Source organism: Myotis yumanensis, unplaced genomic scaffold (genome assembly GCF_028538775.1).
Source record: "Myotis yumanensis isolate MYYU_CA2020_CCGP unplaced genomic scaffold, mMyoYum1.0.hap1 SCAF_3, whole genome shotgun sequence".
Lineage (NCBI taxonomy): Eukaryota > Metazoa > Chordata > Mammalia > Chiroptera > Vespertilionidae > Myotis > Myotis yumanensis.
In genome coordinates, this window is record NW_027223754.1 from 28614132 (window position 1) to 28635808 (window position 21677).

A 21677-nucleotide genomic window follows, 5' to 3' on the forward strand; every position below is an offset into this window, starting at 1 on the left:
TTAGCAAAGCGTTCCCAGCTCCACCCAGTCTAAGAACTCTCATTGCCCTCACGTGGTACCACCCAGCCTGCCTCTTTCACAAACAGCGAGGAGGGAGCTCTGGCCACACATTCGAGTGAAGGTGACGGACGAGGCTGTGCCAAGACCAGTGTATGAAGCTGGCAAATCTGTGGAAGAGCAGCGCCCTGTGTGGGTGGCCCTGGGGGCACCTCTGCCCATCACTCTTCAAATGCCACGCACCCGCTCCCGTCCACGCTCTTCCGGGATGCAGTGTGCCACTGGGAGCCCTTTCTAGCTTCGTGACCTCAGTCACACTCCACCACCCCCATTGAGCCTCAGTGTCCTCGTCTGTGATAATGGGTTAATACAAAAGACCTTCCTTGGATGTGGTTGTGAGAATCAAACAAAACAATGTAAAAATGTGGAATGTCACCAGCATGCAGTTGACACCCAACATCTAGTGGCTGACGTTGCTTAGTCAGCTGCTTGGTTCCATGAAGGGGGGTAATTAGGGCCAAACTGTTCCATGACTGGCCCAAAGGGGGAGATCAGAGTGGATGTGGTGGGGCTGCTTTAACCAGCCACAGCCTGAAGGGCTTCCCAGCAGGTCCCTGCTGCTCGCCGAGGTAGGGCGGGTGGTTCTCGTATTTGACAGTCCCCTGTGCAGTGCAGAAGTCTTTAGCTTGCATTTATGGACAGAAGACTCCTCGCTTATACCCTCCATAACTCACCCAGCACCACTATGGTTTACAAACACAGGCAAGGCACATCAGTGCCTATGTGTGGATAGTCACACAAGGTCTCCACGTGTCTGTGAGGACCCCTCCATCCACAAGGGTCTAAGACCTGGCCTTTACTTGCATTATTTCTCGTCCTCTGAGACACTTTGAGTGGCGCCTTCAAAGTCGCCACAAAGGGCATCGCTGTTGCTGGTTACAGAAAGTCTAACCACGTTCACGGTTCTGCAGAAGCCGCCTGGGCTGTCCCCTCTCACTTCCCTCGTGCCTCCAGGCAGGAAGTGGCTTTCTGGGTGGTGCTCGCTCTGCTGGCCCTGACACTGAGCCATCTGTGGAGAAATTCTCCGCTCTCCTCAGACACCTGCTCCCCGAGAGTCTATTTCTATCTACTGGGGGAGAAAGGCGAGGTCCGATGAACCAACTGGGGACTCTGCTGTGTAGGAAGCCTCATATTGTGCCAGTAAACTGTTGCCCTTTTTCTTTTTCCGCAGGAATACTTTTATCCCAGATACTTAGGTAAGTTTAAATCACTGCTTCCTTTAGTTGTCATAAAGGCATAGTTGGGGGATAGTCGTTACATGTCAGAGAAACAAGGGGTCAAAACCTCATTTACCAAGTTATTCCTGGAGGGAAGATCGCTTAATTATACAGAGAGTTTGAAACTATCCAGAGCACGTAGGTCAAAACACTTGTGTCTTTTGTACCATAATGATCCGTGTTAACCTCAATCCAATGCCATTATTTGCAAACCTCTTTTCTGCTCTGAGTCCAAGTTTAGCTTATTATTTGGGGATATGACCGATTCAGTAATTCTCAGACTTTTTGATCTCAGGACTCTGCATTTCTGACATTACTGAGGATGCCAAAGAGCTTTTATTCACGTGGCTGGTAATTAAAACTGAGAACATTAAAGAACGTTTTTATTTCATTTGAATGACAGGAATGTACAAGCAAACACGCTTGGCCACTGAGCAGTGATGTCATTGTGTGAGGGTGGCTCTACTGTACGCTGGGGGGAGAGAGAGAGTAAAGGGCAAACGACAACTGAGTCCTATCAGGACGATGACACTGACCTCCCCAACCACCCGAAGGGCCCTGGGTTCCCCTGAGAACTGCTCCTTCAACGAATACCGTTCTAAGATGGTTTGGGATGCATATCACTTACAATGAGAGAAATGTATTCCAGGTCTTCCTTGTTAATTTTATAAAGTCCATGTAGGTAAATGTCCCATTGGCCTTACATTTTCCTAGAGGTACCTTCTCTGGGTCTGTATCTGGCAACAGGCCGAATGGACCGGTGACTGGCCCTGAAAAGCCCAGGAACCCGCCTGCTTCTGGGTGCTCTGTTGGTCTCTGCTGGCCTCGCTCCTGGGTATGCGAGGTTTGTTTCCTGAGGCAAAGGATGACCAGTTATCCCATGAGCCCACCCTTTAGGGGCCATCTGTTGCCGGGCCAGTGTCCCCTTAGGCACAGAGAAGTAGCAGGGACCTGTGGAAGGACCCGATGAACTGGTTCAACACCCATTCTGCACAACTTCAAGCTTCCTATCATCCCGGGATGCATGTGCTCAAGAGGCCAAGCCTCCCGTCCCCATCCCCATGCCCGTGCGGAATAGCCAGTGTCAGTCTGCATACGCAGTGGTGGGCCTCGACCCCTTTGGCGGTCGAACAACCCTTTCACAGGGGTTGCCTAAGACCATACTGCATATCAGATATTTACATTACGGTTCATAACAGTAGCAACATTACAGTTATGAAGTAGCAACGAAAATAATTTTATGGTTGGGTCACAACATGAGGAACTGTATTTAAAGGGCCAGAAGGTTGAGAACCACTGGCATACAGCACCTCAGACAGCTTGACTTTCACAGTAAGGTCCATTTGAAATGGAAGTTTAGCTCTCTGACTACGACCAGAAAACTTACTGGATGTTCTTAGTGATTCTTCCGTACACGAGCAGAGGGAGCCCCTGGAGGAGCTGCGGACGGTGTGCACAGTCTGCCCCTCGGTGGAGGCACTTTCATTTGTTAAAGTGTATTAACAAAAGCTAAACGGCGTTATTGCTGGCGGACCGGAGCACTCAGGTCAGCGTGAATAGTCTGCTCTCCCAGAGGTCCCAAGAGGCTGTGGTATTGTCTCTAAAGCCTGTTTCGCCTCCTGCCTGAAGAGTGACACGCCACCCGTTTCTCTCTTGCAGCGTGCATTAGTAAACATGGATCTCCGTACTCAAAAAACCCAGACTTTGTTCAATGCGTTCAAAGTAAGTCCGTCTCCTTCCTGCCTTCCTCAAAGCCCCGTGAGTTTGGGTAACTGTAAGCTTTGTTGTGGTTTTCGGGGGGGTCTTGAATATTTCCATTATCTGAAGGGGCTATCGCACCTGCCTGAGGTCTCCCTTTTCAGTGAACTGTCTTGTTCAAGCAAGTATGTTTTGGTTTTGAATCAGCAAGAAGCGCACAGGGTACGAAACGTAAACCTTTCCTGAGGGTGTAAAGAGAAGGCACATCCCTGGCCCTGCCTCCTAGTGAACCTGGGAGTTCTCTTTCCCAGAGGCCACCACGTTACCAGCTCTAAGAATACATGATATGAGCAGTGTCGAGGGCGGCTCCCCCTACACACGATCTGACCCCACTTTTGCCACCAGATATGGTGGATACCTCCCATATCAGTACATACAGAGCTGCCCACTGTCAACATTGGCCATGGGTGAGGGGCATAATTTAACCAATGTGTATTGGTGGACTTGTAAGCTATTTCCAGGTTTTTTTGTTACTATGAACTAAACCAGAATGACATCCTTGTGCCTTTGTCACCTCTCACACATCTAAGTATATCTGCAGGATAAATTCCCAGGAATGGAATTGCAGAATGAAACCTATATTTATTTTTCCTCTTGATGAAGATCTGACCCTAATTACCTCAGTAGCGGGTGAGCAGGAGCGCCCATCCCCCACATCTTCAATAGTCTAATGTATTTTTTTAAACTTTTTTATCTTCTCCAATATAAGTGGTGAAAAATGACACTTTATTTGATATTTTATTCAGTCATTTCTGTTTGTTTTTCTTACTAATGGGTGAAGCTGACCTTCATGTGTCTAAGGCCTTGTATTTCTTCTGTGAACAATTTGTTCACATTCTTTTTTTTTTTTGACTTCTTAGAGATTTAATCTAACTAACATCGTGTTCTGAACTCTACAGGCTTGAATTTTGAATATTTTTATGCCGCGTTTTTTATTTTATTTTTATTTTATTTTTTTTATTGTCAATTTTTTTCTTTTTATTCATTTATTTAATTTTTTTAATTAGATCTTTATTGTTCAGATTATTACATTTGTTCCTCTTTTTTCCCCCCATAACTCCCCTCCTTCCAGCTCCCACCCCACCCTCCGCCCTCACTACCCACCCACTGTCCTCATCCATAGGTGCACGATTTTTGTCCAGTCTCTTGCCGCATCTCCCACACCCCTTTTCCCCCCAAGAATAGTCAGTCCATTCCCTTTCTATGTCGCTGATTCTATTATAATCACCAGTTCATTCTGTACATCAGGTTATTTATTCACTTGATTCTTAGATTCATTTGTTGATAGATGCATATTTGTTGTTCATAGTTTGTATCTTTACCTTTTTCTTCTTCTTCCTCTTCTTAAAGGATACCTTTCAGCATTTCATATAATACTGGTTTGGTGGTGATGAACTCCTTTAGCTTTTCCTTATCTGTGAAGCTCTTTATCTGACCTTCAATTCTGAATGATAGCTTTGCTGGATAAAGTAATCTTGGTTGTAGGTTCTTGCTATTCATCACTTTGAATATTTCTTGCCACTCCCTTCTGGCCTGCAAAGTTTCTGTTGAGAAATCAGCTGACAGTCGTATGGGTATTCCCTTGTAGGTAACTGAGTTTCTTTCTCTTGCTGCTTTTAAGATTCTCTCTTTGTCTTTTGCTCTTGGCATTTTAATGATGATGTGTCTTGGTGTGGTCCTCTTTGGATTCCTTTTGTTTGGGGTTCTCTGCGCTTCCTGGACCTGTAAGTCTATTTCTTTCACCAGGTGGGGGAAGTTTTCTGTCATTATTTCTTCAAATAGGTTTTCAATATCTTGCTCTCTCTCATCTTCTGGTACCCCTATAATTCTGATGTTGGTACGTTTGAAGCTGTCCCAGAGGCTCCTTACACTATCTTCGTATTTTTGGGTTCTTTTTTCATTTTGCTTTTCCAGTTGGGTGTTTCTCGCTTCTTCGAATTTCAAATCTTTGACTTGATTCTTGCGCTCCTCTGGTCTGCTGTTGGGAGTCTGTATAATATTTTTTATTTCAGTCAGTGTATGCTTACTTTCTAGATGGTCCTTTATCACACCATCGAGGGTCTCATTAGATTTCCTGTACATCTCATCAAGTTTATCGACAGACTCTAGAAGCCTCTTGAGAGACCTCAAAAGTGTGGTTCTGAACTCAATATCCTCCCTTGATAGTTTTGTCCTGTTTCTTTGTCTCCGCATTTTTTACGCTTTCTTGGTACACCCCCTAGTGGTCTTTGTGTGCAGTCTTGTTGTAGTTAAGCCTTGATTGTTATAGTTAATACTAGAGGGATTTGACCTCCAGGCCGACTGGCTGTGATAATCAGCTGTGTTTGCAGTGGAAGAACTTGTGTCCTCTAGGGAGGTGCTAATCTAGCCTTTGCCTGAGGCTATCTGGCAAATGCCTCTGTGCAGGGCTTGGGCGGGGCGGGTCCCACGGGATCAACAGGGCGGAGGAGGGAGCAGTTATGGCTGCTCTCAGTCCGTCCCCAGGGGCTCTGCCTCTCTGTCCCAGCAACAGCTGCAAACCTCGGAGGGACCGTAGCCAGACAGTCCTGCTTCTCCTGTTTGAGTCTGGGTCCCTAGAGACTCGCCCGGATCTGGAGCTCTGAGTCTGAGGCTCCCTCCAGATTGAAACAGACAACCACGCCCTCAGCCACCAGCCCACGCCGCACGCACTCCGCACCTTAGTATTTTACTTCAGCACTGCGCCTCCTCTGATTCTCGGTTCCTCCTAGTTGTAGAACTTCCATTCAGCCAGCCTTCCTGTGGTTCTGGATGATGTCCGTTCTGTCTTTCAGTTGTATTTTTGAAGTGGTTGTTCGAGGCAGCAAACTCCGGCGTTAACCTATGCCGCCATCTTGGTTTCTCTTCTCTGTTCACATTCTTGACCTATTTCTCTCAATTTATAGGAGCTCTTGATTAGATTTCTGCAAATTTGCCATTTGTACCAAAGGTAGCAACATTTTTTACTTGGGCCATAATGCTTCTTTTTATTATTGTTATTTTAAGTTATCATACAGTAAAAAGGATACTCTTGTTGCATGAATTTTAACCCACTCATAGAACTTGTAACCACCTCCGCTGAGCCTGACTCAGGGCCTTCCTTGGTCTGAGAGTTTCAAAGTACAGCCCGTGGTGTTGGCATGTTTACTGCACCTGCTCTACAGGTGAGGAAAACTGAGCTTTGAAGGGCACAGCCAGGCTCAACGTAGCAGGACTCGCCCTGTACTTGTTGTCAGACCTGCCATTGCAGGGATAGCCTAGAAGGCTGGCCAGACTCCGAGCTGCTCGTAGTATCTGGCTGTCAGAGGCTCAGGGAGTGGGAGGGCTGTGTGACCCAGAATCCCTTCTCCCCCTGGGAAGAAGCACCCGTTAACTCAGAGGGGCCAAAACCCATGGCCATGCATGGAGGGAAACCTGGAGCAAGCCCCTCCCCTCAGGGTCAAGCCATGACATCAGCCTCCCCGGGGTCATCCATGACCTCACTGGGGCCTGAGGCAGGCGTGGGAGCAGGTCAGCTTTGTGTCATTTTGGCTTGTAGTTTTTAGTTAGCACTTTTCTGTCCATTTGTTAAACCAATTTCTTATTTTATAATAATGTACTCAAATTCATTAGGCTGTTTTAGTTCCTGGGTTTTAAATTGCCCGTTTTTTGAGGTTATAACAAAAGTTACTTAAGTTTTATGTTTAACTGTATGATCCGCCTGGAATTTCTCCCGAGGAGGGAGGGGTCTGGATGTGTTCATATTTTCCCAGATAGCAGCCCCCTTGGTCCAACACCATTTATGTGAAAGCGCTGGGGTTTGGCTCAGAGAAGGGCCACCGCAACCCTGGGCTACTTTGTTCCTATGTGAGAGATTTCATGGCATTAAAGTGACTTAAATTGTTTGAACAACAAAGATGATTTCTTAATGGGATTGAGACTTACTCTCCTCCTGGGTGGCGGGCAGCCTGGGAAATGAGGAAGGAGGGAGAATCTCAGAGCTGTTTCCTGAACTGATGCTTAGAGGGGAAATCTCGTGCAGCTGCTGCTTATGCCAGAAGTTTTAAATGCAGTTCCTAGAAACTTAGGAAGCTGCCTCCATGCCTGGTCTCTCTGGCCAACTTGTCCCAACTGGGCAAGCCTCTCACCCTTCCCTCCCTGTGGACCCAGTACCTCCTCCTCGGGCACTGGGCCAAGGCACTGGGCTTCTCCGATGGCTCCTGGGCATGACAGGAGTCTCTGAAGCCTGAGGCCCTGCACAAATGCACCGGCTGTCCTTACGGAGGGACACTGTAAAGACTGCAGGGAGTTGGGATGTCATTCAGGGAAATACGCACACCCTGTCTTGTGGGCCCCGAAGATGTGCCTTCTAGGCATGAATGCACATGGGGTCAATTCAGGCAACTTTGCACTGTTTTTATTGCCGGAGGATTGAGCGGGTAGAATTTCTGTCACTAGTGGGAATGGAGTGCTTGCGATATATTGAGCAAAGGAATTTTCTAAGACTTGCAGGGGAGAAGGAGTGGTTTTTATGTGCGTAGAGTTACATCCCTCAGTTTGCAAAGTCTCGGGTCCCTTAATCCAGTCCTGGAAAAGGTGTGGCTGGGGTTCTAGCAGAGCCAAAAGCAAAGCCAGTGTCCAGAGTTTCCGTCCACGGTGGAGCTGAGTCCGACGTCGCATCGGGCTAATTGCCGTCTATAATCCACTGTGTGGGTCCTACGTGGTTGTGAGCGACATGGGTGACATAGGGGACACCACCCCCTGAAACAGGAGTCCCAAGAGAGAAAAGAGGGACCTTCCTTTGCTCTGGAGTGAAGTTTCTCAGATTTCACGCCCTTGCAGTGATGAACAGCCCATACATAAACAGATCTTGTGTTATAGAATACATCATGCCTGTTCTGACCACTGACTCGCTCCCAGGTGTGACCGACAGGTAAGCATCTTCCCATGTCACCCAAACCTTACTGGGCATGCATCTATTGTCTAGTCCCTCCAGCGATCTACAGGGAGCAGACTTGGAAAATCTTAACTACAGCTTCCTGGCAAAGCTGTATAAATGGCATGCCTATATTATGTAGTCTCCCCTTTGCTCCTTTCTTTTAAATAATAACCAGGTTATTATAACAGTACTAGAGGCCTGATGCACGAAATTCGTGCAAGAGTAGGCCTTCCTTCCCCCGGCTGCCAGCACCAGCTTCCCTTCCCTTCCCTTCCCACCCGGGACCCGGGCTTCTCTCGCAGCCCTGGCTTCGTCAGGAAGGTTGTCCAGAAGGACATACAGAAGGATGTCTGGTCTAATTAGCATATTATGCTTTTATTATGATAGATAATTTTCATCTGTTTCTTCCTAAAAATAGTCCTATCTGGTGATGATGGGCAGTTTATGGCTGAGTGCTTTGATTATCAATTATTGTTCAAATTAAAGCAAATGGCCTCAAAGTGTTCATCCCAGACAAGCCCCAGGCCTGGGGCAGACTTTCCCACTGACAGTTCCGCCTTCCCTGCTCACAGATTCCCTCAGCACGTTGGTGTGCCTCCAGCGGGAGGGCCTGCGGTCGGTTTCTGAGGCCTGGGTTTCTCTGCTTTGCCCAGGCCAGGCTGGAGGAGATCCAGGCCTGATTCTCCTCGTGAGGGAGGATCCCTTTGCCCTTTCTCTTCGGTCAGAACAGTGGGCCTCCCCACGGAAGCATGCTGTCCAGGCTATAACTTGTCATTACCTTCCAATTTGGGTGGAGTAAAAAGCACCTGAGGAAGCGGTCCTGTTGGATCTCAGATGTTTCACATTCCAGGCCACAGCCACAAAGGAGCTCCTTCCTCCCTCTCCTTCAACACAGCCGTCTCAAGGCCAAGATAAGCCCATTATCTCCTAAACAGCTCCTTCCATTCAGAGGCCTGACGTCAGGGCACAGATCACCTGTCAACTCAGAAACCCTCTGCAGGCTTGCTGGTGGGGAGAGGGAGGGGCGTCAGGGAGGGGGGCTTAAATGGATGCATTTGGGCCTGCAGAGGTTTGTCTCAATCCCAAAGAGGTTTGCTGGGCACCTGCCGAGTGTCAGGCTCTCAGATACTCATTCCTCCTTCCTTTTGTCCTGGGGATAAACTTTGTTTTTGTTTTTCTTTTTTTATTGAATTTATTGAGGTGGCATTGGTTAATAAAGTAATATAGGTTTCAGGTGTATAATTCTATAATATATCATCTATATATCGTATGGCGTGTTCACCACCCCAAGTCAAGTCTCCTTCCATCACTATTAACCCCCTATACATTCTTCTACCTTCTTCCACCCCCTTTCCCTCTAGTAATCACCATACTGTTGTCTCTGTCTATGAGTTGTTGTTTCTTTTGCTTAACCCCTTCACCTTTTTCATGCAGCCCCCTACCCCCCTCACTTCTGATAGCTATCAGACTGTTCTCTGTATCTATGAGTCTGGTTTACTTTGTTAATTAATTTTGTTCACTATATTCCACAAGTAAGTGAAATCATATGGTACTTGTCTTTCTCTGACTGGCTTATTTCACTTAGCATAATACTCTCCAGGTCCATCCATGCAGTCACAAAACATAAAGTTTCCTTTTTTACGGCTGAGTAGTATTCACTCATCTACTGATGGGCATTTGGGCTGCTTCCAGATCTTGGCTACTGTAAATAACACTGCAATGAACATAGGAGTATATATATTTTTTCAAATTAGTGTTTCGGGTTTCTTCAGATATATTCCGAGAAGTGGAATCACTGGGTCATAAGGCAGTTCCATTTTTAATTTTTTGAGGGAACTCCATACTGCTTTTCATAGTGGCTGCACCAATCTTCATTCCCACAAACAGTGCGTGAGGGTTTCCTTTTCTCCACATCCTCTCCGACACTTGTTGTTTGCTGATTTATTGATGATAGCCATTCAGACAGGCGTGAGGTGATATCTCATTGTGGTTTTTATTTGCATTTCTCTGATGATTAGTGATGTTGAGCATCTTTTCATATGTCTATTAGCCTTCTGTATGTCCTCTTTGGAGAAGTGTATATTCAAGTTCTTTGCCCATTTCTTTTTTCTTTCTTTCTTTTTTCTTTGCCCATTTCTTAATTGGATTGTTTGTTTTTTTGGTGTTGAATTTTATAAGTTCTTTATAAATTTTGGATGTTAACCGCATATCAGATTTATCATTGGCAAATATGTGCTCCTATTCAGTGTGTTGTCTTTTCATTTTGTTGATGGTTTCCTTTGCTGTGCAAAAACTTTTTAGGTTGATGTAGTCCCATTTCTTCTTTGATTTCTATGGTTTTGAGTCTAACATTTACATCTTTAATCCATTTTGAGTTTATTCTTGTGTATGGTGTAAGAAGGTGGTCTGGTTATTTGGGGGGGGGGGGGTGCACGTATCTGTTCAATTTTTCCAACATCATTTATTGAATAGACTACCTTTATCCCATTACATGTTCTTGCTTCCTTTGTCAAATATTAATTGACTATAAAGGCATAGGTTTATTTCTGTTCCATTTTTCTATATGTCTGTTTTTATGCCATTGCCATGATGTTTTGATTTCTCTGTCCATGTAGTATAGTTTGATATCAGGTATCATAATTCCTCCAACTTTGTTCTTCTTTCTCAAGATTGCTGTGGCTATTCTGGGTCTTTTGTGATTCCATATAAATTTTTGGAATATTTGTTCTGGATCTGTGAAGTATACCATTGATATCTTGATAGGGATTGTGTTAAATCTATAGATTGGTTTGGATTATATGGACATTTTAATGATGTTAAGTCTTCCTATCCATGAACATGGTATAGGCTTCCACTTACTTATATCTTCTTAACTTTCTTTCTTCAGTGTCTTATAATTTTCTGAGTATAGGTCTTTTACATCCTTGGTTAAATATATTCTTAGGTATTTTGTCTGTTTTGAAACAATTGTGAATGGGATTGTTTTCGTAGTTTCCTTTTCTGATAGTTCATTATCCTATATAATAAAGAGGTAATATGCAAATTGACCATCATGCCCTCGCACAAGATGGCTGCCCATGTGGTCAAAGATGGCTGCCACAAGATGGCTGGCAGGGGAGGGTAATTGTGGGTGATCAGGCCAGCAGGGGAGGGCAGTTGGGGGCAACTGAGCCTACAGGGGAGAGAGGGCAGCTGGGGGGGACCAGGCTGACAGGGGAGGGCAGTTGGGGGCAATTGGGCTGACAGGGAAGCAGTTAGGCGTCGATCAGGCTGGCAGAGGAGTGGTTAGGGCAGCCGTGGGCAAACTACGGCCCGCAGGCCGGATCCGGCCCTTTTGAAATGAATAAAACTAAAAAAAAAAAAAAGACCATACCCTTTTATGTAATGATATTTACTTTGAATTTATATTAGTTCACACAAACACTCCATCCATGCTTTTGTTCCGGCCCTCCGGTCCAGTTTAAGAACCCATTGTGGCCGAGTCAAAAAGTTTTCCCACCCCTGGGTTAGGGGGTGATCAGGCTGGCAGGCAGAAGCGGTTAAGGGCAATCAGGCAGGCAGGCAGGCGAGCGGTTGGGAGCCAGCAGTCCCGGATTGTGAGAGGGTTGACCTGTGGGATTGGGCCTAAACCAGCAGTCAGACATCCCCCGAGGGGTCCCAGATTGGAGAGGGTACAGGCTGGGCTGAGGGACACCCCTCCCCCAGTGCATGCATTTCGTGCACCAGGTCTCTAGTTGGTGTATAAACATGCAACAGGTTTCTGGATAATTAATTTGCATCCTACTATTTTATTGAATTCATTTGTCAGTTCTAGTCATTTTTTGGTGGAATCTTTAGGGCTCTCTATATACTGTATCATGTCATCTGCAAAAATGAAAGCTTTACTTATTCCTTTCCAATTTCAATCCCTTTTTTTCTTCTTCTTCTTGTCTGATTACTGTGGTTAGGACTTCTTCTATGATGTTGAATAAGCATGGTGAAAGCAGACATTCCTGTCTTGTTACCAATCTTAAGAGAAGCACTTGTAGTGTTTGCCCATTAAGTATGATGTTGGCTGTGGGTTTGTCATATATTACTTTTATTATGTTGAAGTATGTTCCATCTCTTCCCATTTTTTGAGGGTTTTTATAAAAAATGGGTGCTGGATTTTATCAAATGCTTGGTCTGCATTTATTGATATGATAATTTGCTTTTTATCTTTCATTTTATTTGGTGTATCACTTTTATTGATATACGGGTATTGTACCAACCTTGCATCCCCAGAATAAATCCCACTTGATCATGGTATAGGATCTTTTTAATGTATTGCTGGACCTGGTTTGCAAATATTTTGTTGAGGATATTAGCATATATGTTCAGCAGATTGGCCTAAATTTTCTTTCTTGTAGTGTCTTTATTTGGTTTTGGAAATAGAATAATTCTAGTCTTGTAAAATGAGCTTGAGAGTCTTCCTTCTTCTTAATTTTTTATAATAGTTTGAGAAGGATACGTTTTAGTTCTTTGAATGTTTGGTAAAATTCACCTGTGAAGCCATCTGGTCCAGGACTTTTGTTTTGGGGGAGTTTTTGTTATTTTTTATTACTGCTTCAATTTCACTAGTTGCAATCTATCTATTCAGATTCTCTGAATCTTCCTGACTCAGTTTTCGAAGATTGGATATTTCTAGGAGTTTATCATTTCTTTCAGATTGTCCAATTTGTTGGCATACAGTTGTTTGTAATATTTTCTTGCAATCCTTTGTATTTCTTTGGTGTCAGTTGTTACTTCTCCTCGTTCATTTCTGATTTTATTTGGGTTCTCTCTCTTCTTGATGGGTCTGGTTAACCGTTAAAGGTTTGTCAATCTTGTTTATCTTTTCAAAGAAACAGTTCTTGGTTTTATTAGTCTTTTATATTGTTTTTGCTAGATTTTATTTCTGCTCTGATTGTTATTATTTCCTTCCTTCACTGCACATTTTTTGGCGAGGGCAGGGAACCGTAATGCCTTCTACCGGTAAGCAAGTAGAAACTGGGTCCAGCGATCAGAGGAATTTAGTCATGGAGTAGTGGGTCACCCACAGCTGCCTCAGATCCACCTGAGGTCAGCCCTGAGGTCCCACATGCTGCATGGATGCCTTTCCAGGCTGCTGCCCTCGCTGTAATAAGAGTTATACTCTGGGGGCAGAAAGGATGGGGAGGGTGAGGTTGAGTCTAGACCCAGGACTAGAGAGATGAAGGGACATATCTTGGCAGGAAGGGGCTCTGAGGGATTTTCTTCTGGGATGGGTGTTGTGTAGGAATCTCCTAGAAAACCCCACCCCAGTAGAAGTTGGTGTTGGCCTCTCAACCCTGGGGACTATGTGAGTTGTTGTTTTTTAAGGAGGGTTTAGGCATTTTAGGCAAATTCTAGACAAAGTTAACCAGCTCTTCACGTCAAAGGTACATGTATGTACCTTTAACTTTAAATCTTTAACCAATATGTCAAGTGGAGACCCACACCACCTCCTTGACCCTTTTCTCCTGAGGGGGCCCATGTGGGCTTTGGATTGAGTGTTGTGGGAGGTGTCAGGTGAACCAGCTGCTCCGCCTGGGCTCAGGTGTTGGCCAGGCTGGTATGTCGCCTACCTCCAGTCTCTGACCCTCCTGCCATCAGAGCCCCTTCCTGTCAGGACGAAGTCAGGAAAGCAGACCTGTCCCTTCATCTCCCTAGTCCTGGGGCTGGACTTGACCTCACCCTCCCCATCCTTTCTGCCCCCAGAGTATAACCCTCTTTACAGCGAGTGCAGCAGCCTGGAAAGGCATCCATGCAGCATGTGGGACCTCAGGGCTGACCTCGGGAGGATCTGAGGCAGCTGTGGGTGACCCACTATTCCATGACCAAATTCCTGTGATCGCTGGACCCAGTTCCTACTTGCTTACCGGTAGAAGGCATTATAGCTCCCTGCCAAAAACAACTGTGCAGTGCCTCACAAATACTGGGAGACATGAGCGGTCTACACTCGCGAGTGTTTTGTGGCGGTTGTGACCATGCAAAACAAGCCCACTTTGAGGTGTGCCATGGGGAGGTCTCAAGAAAGACACAATGAGAGACTTGGGTTCCAGTTTTTAGACAAGGTTATGCAGATTCCCCTAGGATCGGGGTGCACAGACCGCGTGGGCAGCCGAGAACATAAAGCATAGCGACGGGGGCCCACGCCGGGTCCCGCGAGGAACGCAGAGACCACTGCCTTCCTGTGCTGGTGGCAGGGGAGCAGGTCTACCAGGACTCACTGTGGTGACAAGAGCAAGCCCTTCGGTGGGAACGCTGTCCCCAAATTTGGAGTCAGGCTGGAAACATCAGTCATTTTAAGAACAAAGTGATCAACTGTACGTGACACCTGGTGCTTTCAGCTTGGGCCTGTTCCCAGGGGCCAGGCAGTGGAATGCATGGTGTCTGCAGATCTGGACGGGGTGGGGGCAGAGGGGAAAAGCTGAAGAACCATTGAATCCTAGGTCCCCGGGGGTCAGAGGATCCTCTACTCACCTGCCACATTACCTAAGCTGGGCTATTCACTTTGTACATGAAAAAGGTGATAATACCTGATTCACGTGCTGTCAATGGGTGTGTGGCCTTTGGAAACAACACAGGTGACATGGTGTGAATGACAGTGGGTGCTGAGTGTCAGAGAGGGTGTCAGTGTAGCCGGTCTGGGCCGCGCACCTGGGTGGCACGCCCCTGGTGTCACCTGCCCTGCTGCTGCCTGGTGTGCCACCTGCCTGGGCCTGAGGGTTGTGACAGGCAATTGGCCTGGGTGACCACATCTCCAGGGCTGCTGAGGAAATGTACCCAGCTGCCCTTAACTAAAAACAAAACTGAGAAGCCGATTTTGCTGTCGGTTGTCAATGCAGCTAAAATCCACGCACCAGGGGCACTGACGAGTTTCCAGAGGGCAGTTTGGGTGCCTTGCCCATCTGACTGAACGAGACAGCCTCCGCCCTCAGCTTGGGCTTCAGCCATGAACCCTGTGCTGTTCGGGGCATGGATAAGAACTGGAGGAGAGAGAAATAGGAAAACAGCAGAGAGTCACCGGGAGATGTTTGATGTCTGTAGACTCATGAGGGAAAGACAGTCAGTAGATTCTGCGAGGAGCAAAGGCGAAAGCAGCTTTACATGAGGGAAGAGAAAGGGCCTTTCAGGAGCAGACGGTCACGTGGCGCTTTCTGTCTGAGCTGGACGGGACATGCTGCTGGAGGCCAGTGTGGACACAGCCTGGGCTGGGCTGAGTCAGGACACACCTGCTCTCGATGAGAGTCTCTGGGAAACCTCAACAGGTGAGCAGCAGTGGATGCAGTGCCTGCTGCTCCCAGGACCTGCCTGTGTTCCTCCACCGGCTGCGCCTGGCCAGCTCCGGGTTCCTCCACCTCCAGAAACGGCCCAGCCATCGTGTTGTCTGTAGGCATGAGCCTTCCTCAGGCCAGTGGAGTCCGGCCTCTCCACGGTGTCCTGATTGAGTGCCGATGGCAGAGAAAGGGCCGGAAAGGCTTGTCTCTCCCGGCCAGGCCCACATTGGTGTGGCCAGGAGCCTCGTGGGAGGATTCCTGGAATTCTGGGTGCAATCATAGCTCCCCCAGGACTCTAATCTCTGCTGCTTGAAGCATGGGAGCATGTAATCGCCACGCGGACGGGGTAAGTGCCCGGCTGGCCTCGGTCGTGGGAGTTTCAGCCGTGTTCGTGAGAAGCTCCTCCTCATGTGGAGAGCCCTCGGGAGGCACCCCACTGGGACAGTCTCTTAGCCGTGGTCCCTAAAACAGGCGGAAATGATGCTGGTGATTGACATGCTATTATCCCAGGCAGAGGGCTTCCCAAGCGAGTGGGTCGGGCACGTCGGCCTGGGCACTGCCACCCCAGGGCACTGTGGGAGCAGCCAGTGCAGCCTGGGCCTGGGGCAGTCCCCATCCTGGGCAGGCAGACTTCTAGGGGAAATGGGGTGGGGCTCCCACAGAGGCCAAGCCCAGTGGAGAGAATGTTGGCGAAGGTGGATGGGCTCATGGTGTGAGTGGGCAGGGGGCCTGGCCTGAGAGGGTGGAGATGTCCACTGGGGACGTCTGCCTGGAGGGCCCTGGGTCAGCCAGGGCTCTGTTGACCTGCTCCCTGGGAGGTCCGAGCTCATGGAGCTCACTCTCTCCTCCCTTGCTCCCTGAGGGGCCAAGACCCCAACACCCTGGCCCTGTGTGTGTGTGGCCACTCCCTCCTGGAACCAGCCAGGGGCCTGGCCAGCCTGTTCTGTGACCCTAGTTCTGCCCAGAGGTGGGGTTCTATGTGGCCGGCCTGGGCCAGTGGAGAGGACACTGGTGCCCAGGACCTGCCTCAGAGTGCTCCTGCCAGAGGCCAGTGTGCCCCAGGGTCCAACAAGAGTCTGTGCTCCTGCCTACCATGACTGTCTCTCCCCCCCCCCCCCCCCCCGGCCCCCCGCCTCAGCTGGCCGGGAGCAGCTTAGGACAGTTTCCTCCTTCCTTTCATCCCAGACCTGCCTGACCAGTGCTCTCCAAACCCCTGCAGTAAGGAGGGGACCCAAGTGTGCCAAGACCTCATGGGCAACTTCTTCTGCCAGTGCAAAGCCGGCTGGGCGGGACGGCTCTGCGACAAAGGTAAGGCCACCACAGCCTCGGGACAAGGGATGAGGTGTGGGCATCGGGACCTCCCTGCAGGGCCCCTCCCTCTTTTCCTCTCCCTGCCCCAACCACCCTGCCCCACATGGGGACACAGCCATGCTGGTCCGTTCTGGCTGAGACAGGAGTGGGAAGCATGGAAGTGCCTGCAGGCTGTCCTAGGATCCAGGCCCCACACTGGCCAGCCTCCACTCAGCTCCCGGGCGAAGAGGGAGAGATGGGTGGGCAGGGCACGAGAGTCATCCCAGAGTGAGAATGTTTACACAGTTCTGGAGGCCCTGCTTTGCCTCTTGGGACAGGGGCGCTGTCCAGCTGGAGAGGCCATCGGTCAGCTCCTGAGAGAGCTGGGGAGGAGCTGAGGGATTCCTCTCCGAGAGCAGGGCTGGAGCACGGGACGGGGCCACCGCAGGCAGTAAGACCCCCTCGCGGGAGCCTAGCGGCTGCTCACTTAGCCTCAGACCCTAGTGATTAAACGAGAGAGTAGTTTCTTCTCCCTCGAGTCTGCAGTTGTAAGTGTCAGCAAAGAAGTTGCAACCCCCCAACCCCTCACCCCAGATCTCAGGTGGGCCCTTCACTGTGGTGGAGAGCCGGGCCTCCCCTCAGGGCCTCCTGGTGTTTCCTCCTGGGGCCGCTGAGCAGAACTGGAGGCCCTGCCCACAGGTGGTCCGTGAGGGCTCAGCTCAGCCTGTGTGGGGCTTGGCCAGACTGCGTTTGGGCCTTGCGGCTGCCTGGCCATATCCACCCTCGGGCACTTCAGCCTTCTGCCCTCGTCCCATGCACACTCGGATGGCCACGGAGCTGGCACTGAACTATCACCACCCACAGCACAGGAGAGCTCCCTATGCCCTCCCACCTGTGGCCTGGGGGTGGGTGCAGTGGAGAGAGACGTGCAGACACTGCCACATGCTCGAGGCGGATGTGTGTCACCTCCGGGCTCTCCCCATTCCCTCTGTGTCCTGTGTGTGCCCAGATGTCAACGAATGCAGCCAGAAGAACGGGGGGTGCAACCAAATATGCTACAACAAGCCAGGCAGCTTCCACTGCGCCTGCTACAGCGGCTACGAGCTCTCCCGGGACAGCCGGAGCTGCCAAGGTAAGGCCTGGGCCCGACCGCGCCGGCCTCTCTCCTCCTCTCCCCCGCCCTCCTCGAGGCTCCTCCCCTCTTCCACTTTTGCAATTGCCAAGTTGCTGAAGTTGGCAGTCACGTTGGCTCCTCTGCAAGAGGCTTTGGCAGTGGCTGCTTCTTTGGTTCTGGAAGGGAGGGCAGGAGGGAGGAGGGTTTCTGCAGAAGGAGCACATGCCCAGGCATGCCGGCAGCCCGAGGGAGCTGCCCATCACCATCTCGGCAGCACCACAGACGGGATGATTCACTGTGTCTATGGAGATCGCTGCCCCGGAGGGAGTGCGGCTGCTGGGCCTCCTTCCAGTGCCACGGAGCCTGCAGGCTTTTCTGCGCAGCTGAGCGCCCTGGACATCGCAGGGGCCGTGGGCAGGGAGCCCCAGTGCCAGGGTGTCACTCCCTGCACACACCCCGCTCCCATCCCCAGGGCCCGCTCCCCGCCCAGTTGCCAGCATTCCTCCTAGAAAGGCCCCCGCTGGCTGAGTAGAGCAGGAAGGAACTCAGCAGCCCACTCCCCCTTCTGCTTCCAGTCTGGTCTGGGGCTCCCGGAGGCCCAGCACCCTGAGCCGACCCGCGAAGGACACTGCAAACTGTGGCCCATCCCCTCTGCTCCTGTGCAGCCCATGGTGTTGCCTGGTCAGAGCCACCACGAGCCACACAGCAGCTGCACCCCACTTTTCCGGGGGAGGCTTCTCCCTCTCTCCCCCCTTCCAATCCCAATGTGCTAGCGTCAGGCTGAGGGCCCAACGCAGGCTTGGCACCACGGGGCGCATCTCTGAATCAGGACCAGGGCAGAGCTCCCGGTTTGGAAAACAGCTTCCACTTTTGTCCACATCAGTGGCCCCCATTCCTGCATCCATAGGACAGTTCTCACCTGAGTGCACAGAGTAACCCATTGCCCTTCCCATCTGCCTCCTCAACCTGAGACCAGCAGCCTCCATCAGGGCTGCCGGCCAGGCACCCAGCCCAGACCCGGCTCGGCCATGCACCCTGCAGGCATGTCCTTGTCTCCAAGAGCAACCGAGGAGACTGTATTGCTGGGCAAAAGCGTTTTACACATGTGCCCAGTGGTCCCCCAATCCTGAGGACCTGTCTGCAGACCAGAGCTCTTGAACTCGGGTTTGCATCTGGTGCACCTGCAGCCACGGGGGGCGCGGGGGGCAGTCTGGGGCTGCCCATACGCATCGCCAGGTTCCAGGGTGAGGCTCACTACTGGGCTCTTTAGATGCCCCAGGCAGTGACGCTGTGCACTGCAGAGGGAAGCCCTGCTTTAACCTGGAAAGACCCCAAGTGACCACATCTTTAGTTTACTTTCAACCTCCCACCAGGTCTGTGAAGCTTGAGGAGGAGACAGTGGTCTGAGAGAACCCCTGCATCCTGTGGCCTTTTCCCCCCAGAGTGTGGGCAGGACAGCAGGGTGGGGTCTGCACCTGCCCGAGTCAGGGGGCCGAAAGGCACTCCCCGTACCATGACTGATTAGTAATCAGTGTGATGGCAGGAACCCCACCTGGTAGCCAGGCCTCAGCGTGTGCCTGCAGATACTGGCCCTCACACAGCTCCCTTCTCTTGGCCATTTCTTTTGGGACCTTGGGACACCAGACCTAGGCACAGGGCGCTTTGGGGAATGAGGACCATGGAAGATACTGGACTTTTCATCACGTCCTCCTTGGATGCTGGGGGGGAGGAAGAAGTGGGAGGTCCCCTGAACCCCTGTTTCAAGCACTTTCCCTGGGAAGCATGAGAAAAATGGGCACTGGGTTGTGAGTTCAGGGCTCAGGACTCTCCACCATCTCTCCTTGGCTGCAAGAAGGGACTGGGCAGCCTCAGGCCATGTGGCTGGGCAGGTGAGCTGGGCCGGCCCCTCTCCTAAGGAGAGAAGCAGATGAGGACCCCCTGGGAAGAGGGGGGTTGGCACCTGTGGGCCCCTTGGCCACAACACACACATTGGGCTTGGGCTTGGTCTTTATGTGCTCAGTGCCAACACCATCCGCCTGCCTGCCCACGTTCAGCTTTCCTGGGTCGCCACACTGTGATTAATCGTCGGACAGTGGCATCTTCAATGGGCAAAGTGTCAGGAGGACTGAGGAGGAAGGAGGGGAGGGGGGCTAAGGTCATGGAGGCTGCAAGGATGGGGGTCGGGCGTGGCCTGGGCCCCCAGCTCCACCAGCCGCATTGAAGGAGTCTCTGCAGCAACGCAGTTGCTCTGGGAGAAGAAAGTGAGGTGACTGGGGGTCATGATGGACACAGTGGAATTCGGGGTTCCATCTGCTGTTTCTTGTGGGGAAGAGATGGCCCAGTGCTGGGGCTGCTGGGCTGCAGCAAGGACAGACTCCTGCCAGGAGAGAAAGTCCCACTCCAGGCCCTTCCCTGGTGCTGCTCTGACGCTGGTGCCCAAGGGTGTCCCAGGCCAGCAGCTCTGGAACGTGGGAAAATGCCACCTCTCGGGTCCTCCCTGCCACCCGAGTCAGAAGGTTGGGGGTGGGCCATCTAGGTGGATCAGGGCCTCCAGGGGCTCTGGGGCACCTAGGGCCTGAGGACCCTGTGCAGGGCATCCTGGAGTGGCCAGCAGGATAGTATCTGCTATGGTCAGAGTTTGCTCGACCAGCCATCCTTGGTGCTGGGCGGCTGCTCCAGCACTGGGACAAGGCAGCCGCAAGTGTACACGGGGTGCTCACCCAGAAGAGCCGTCTCCTCCCCGCTCCCGGGGGCTCTGCCCGTGTCCCTGGGGCGGCTGGTGCCAGTCTGCACCCACCATGCACTTGCTGAGGGGAAGCCAGGTTTCTAAGCTCCCCGATGGGGGGTTGGCCAGCCTGGCTCCTGAAATGAAATACAGGTTCAGAAGCGTCACCACAGATCCATACTGACACAGGAGAACCGGCTGTTTTACACACTTTCTCTTGGGGAACGCATGCTGTTGGTGTTGGCTCATTCTTACATCTGTGAGCAAGGTCTTACAGCAAGCATGTCGAACTCGCGGGCCGCGGGCTGTGGGCCGCATGCCTCATTTATTTGGCCCGTGTTAGCCTTTGAGTTGGACAGGCTTGTCTGACAGTGTTCATGTTTGAAAGCCTGCGTTTGTTGGTAAACTATCCTTGTAAAGAAATTAGGAATAGTTGGGAAGCTTTGTAATACAGGGCTTTATGTAGCCATAGGAGGAGTCACATGTTATTTGAAATAATCACATTTCTAGAACCAACACTTTCTAGATATTCCTTCTGTTGCTGAAGGGAATGGGTTTTTCACAGCAGGGTTTTGGGTTGCCACAGTGGCAGAGTGGGTGGAAATATCAGGACAGAGCCTTGGTGATGTGTCATTACTGGGGTTTGATTTCCAAAGCACAGAGCCCAGGGTGCGGAGCGTGGAGGCCGTCCCTGGTGGTGGAGATGAGTCCAGGGTGCCCAGGGGGAAGCAAGGGCTCCAGGGATGCAGGGTGGGACTGCAGCTCAAAAGGCCCCCAGGGGGTGCTCTTTTACCTTCCTGTGCTGCAATTATTTGAATTAAACAACAATCTGTGCACACCTCTGGCCAAGCAGTGCTCTCTCCAGTGTCTGAAATGGACCTTTTCGGTCGGGACCCTGATCAGAAAGTCCCTCCATCCTCAGTCCCCGCTCCTGGGCATAGAGCTGAAAAGTCCAATGGATGGAAGGAAGGGGACAGGCAGGAAGGGGGGAGGGGGAAGAAGAAGAGGGCAGGGTCAGGACCAGCAGAACCTGGGACCAGGGTGCTCTCAGGGGCCTGTTGTCAGCCTGCCAGCAGGGCGGCAGTACATTCCTCGCTCACCACGGGCGGCCTAGGCCGGCTGCATCCTCCCAGTCAATCTGGACACAGCTGTGGTCCTCTGGGTTGTTTTGCAGACATAGATGAATGTGCAGATGCGGATGCCTGCGGGGAAGCGCGCTGCAAGAACCTGCCCGGCTCCTACTCCTGCCTGTGCGACGAGGGCTACGCATTCAGTTCCCAGGAGAAGGCCTGCCGAGGTACCC

The 21677-nt window shown here is 50.7% G+C and overlaps 1 protein-coding gene across 1 annotated transcript in view; it reads left to right on the forward strand.

Moving 5' to 3' along the window:
* Nucleotides 1–21677, forward strand: part of GAS6 (growth arrest specific 6) — a 50237-nt gene that overhangs the window by 12971 nt on the left and 15589 nt on the right. The window contains exons 3-7 of the mRNA XM_070408540.1: nt 1229–1253; nt 2934–2996; nt 16431–16553; nt 17545–17667; nt 21549–21671. Coding sequence (XP_070264641.1) covers nt 1229–1253; nt 2934–2996; nt 16431–16553; nt 17545–17667; nt 21549–21671 — 457 coding nt within the window. The remainder of the gene's footprint in view (nt 1–1228; nt 1254–2933; nt 2997–16430; nt 16554–17544; nt 17668–21548; nt 21672–21677) is intronic.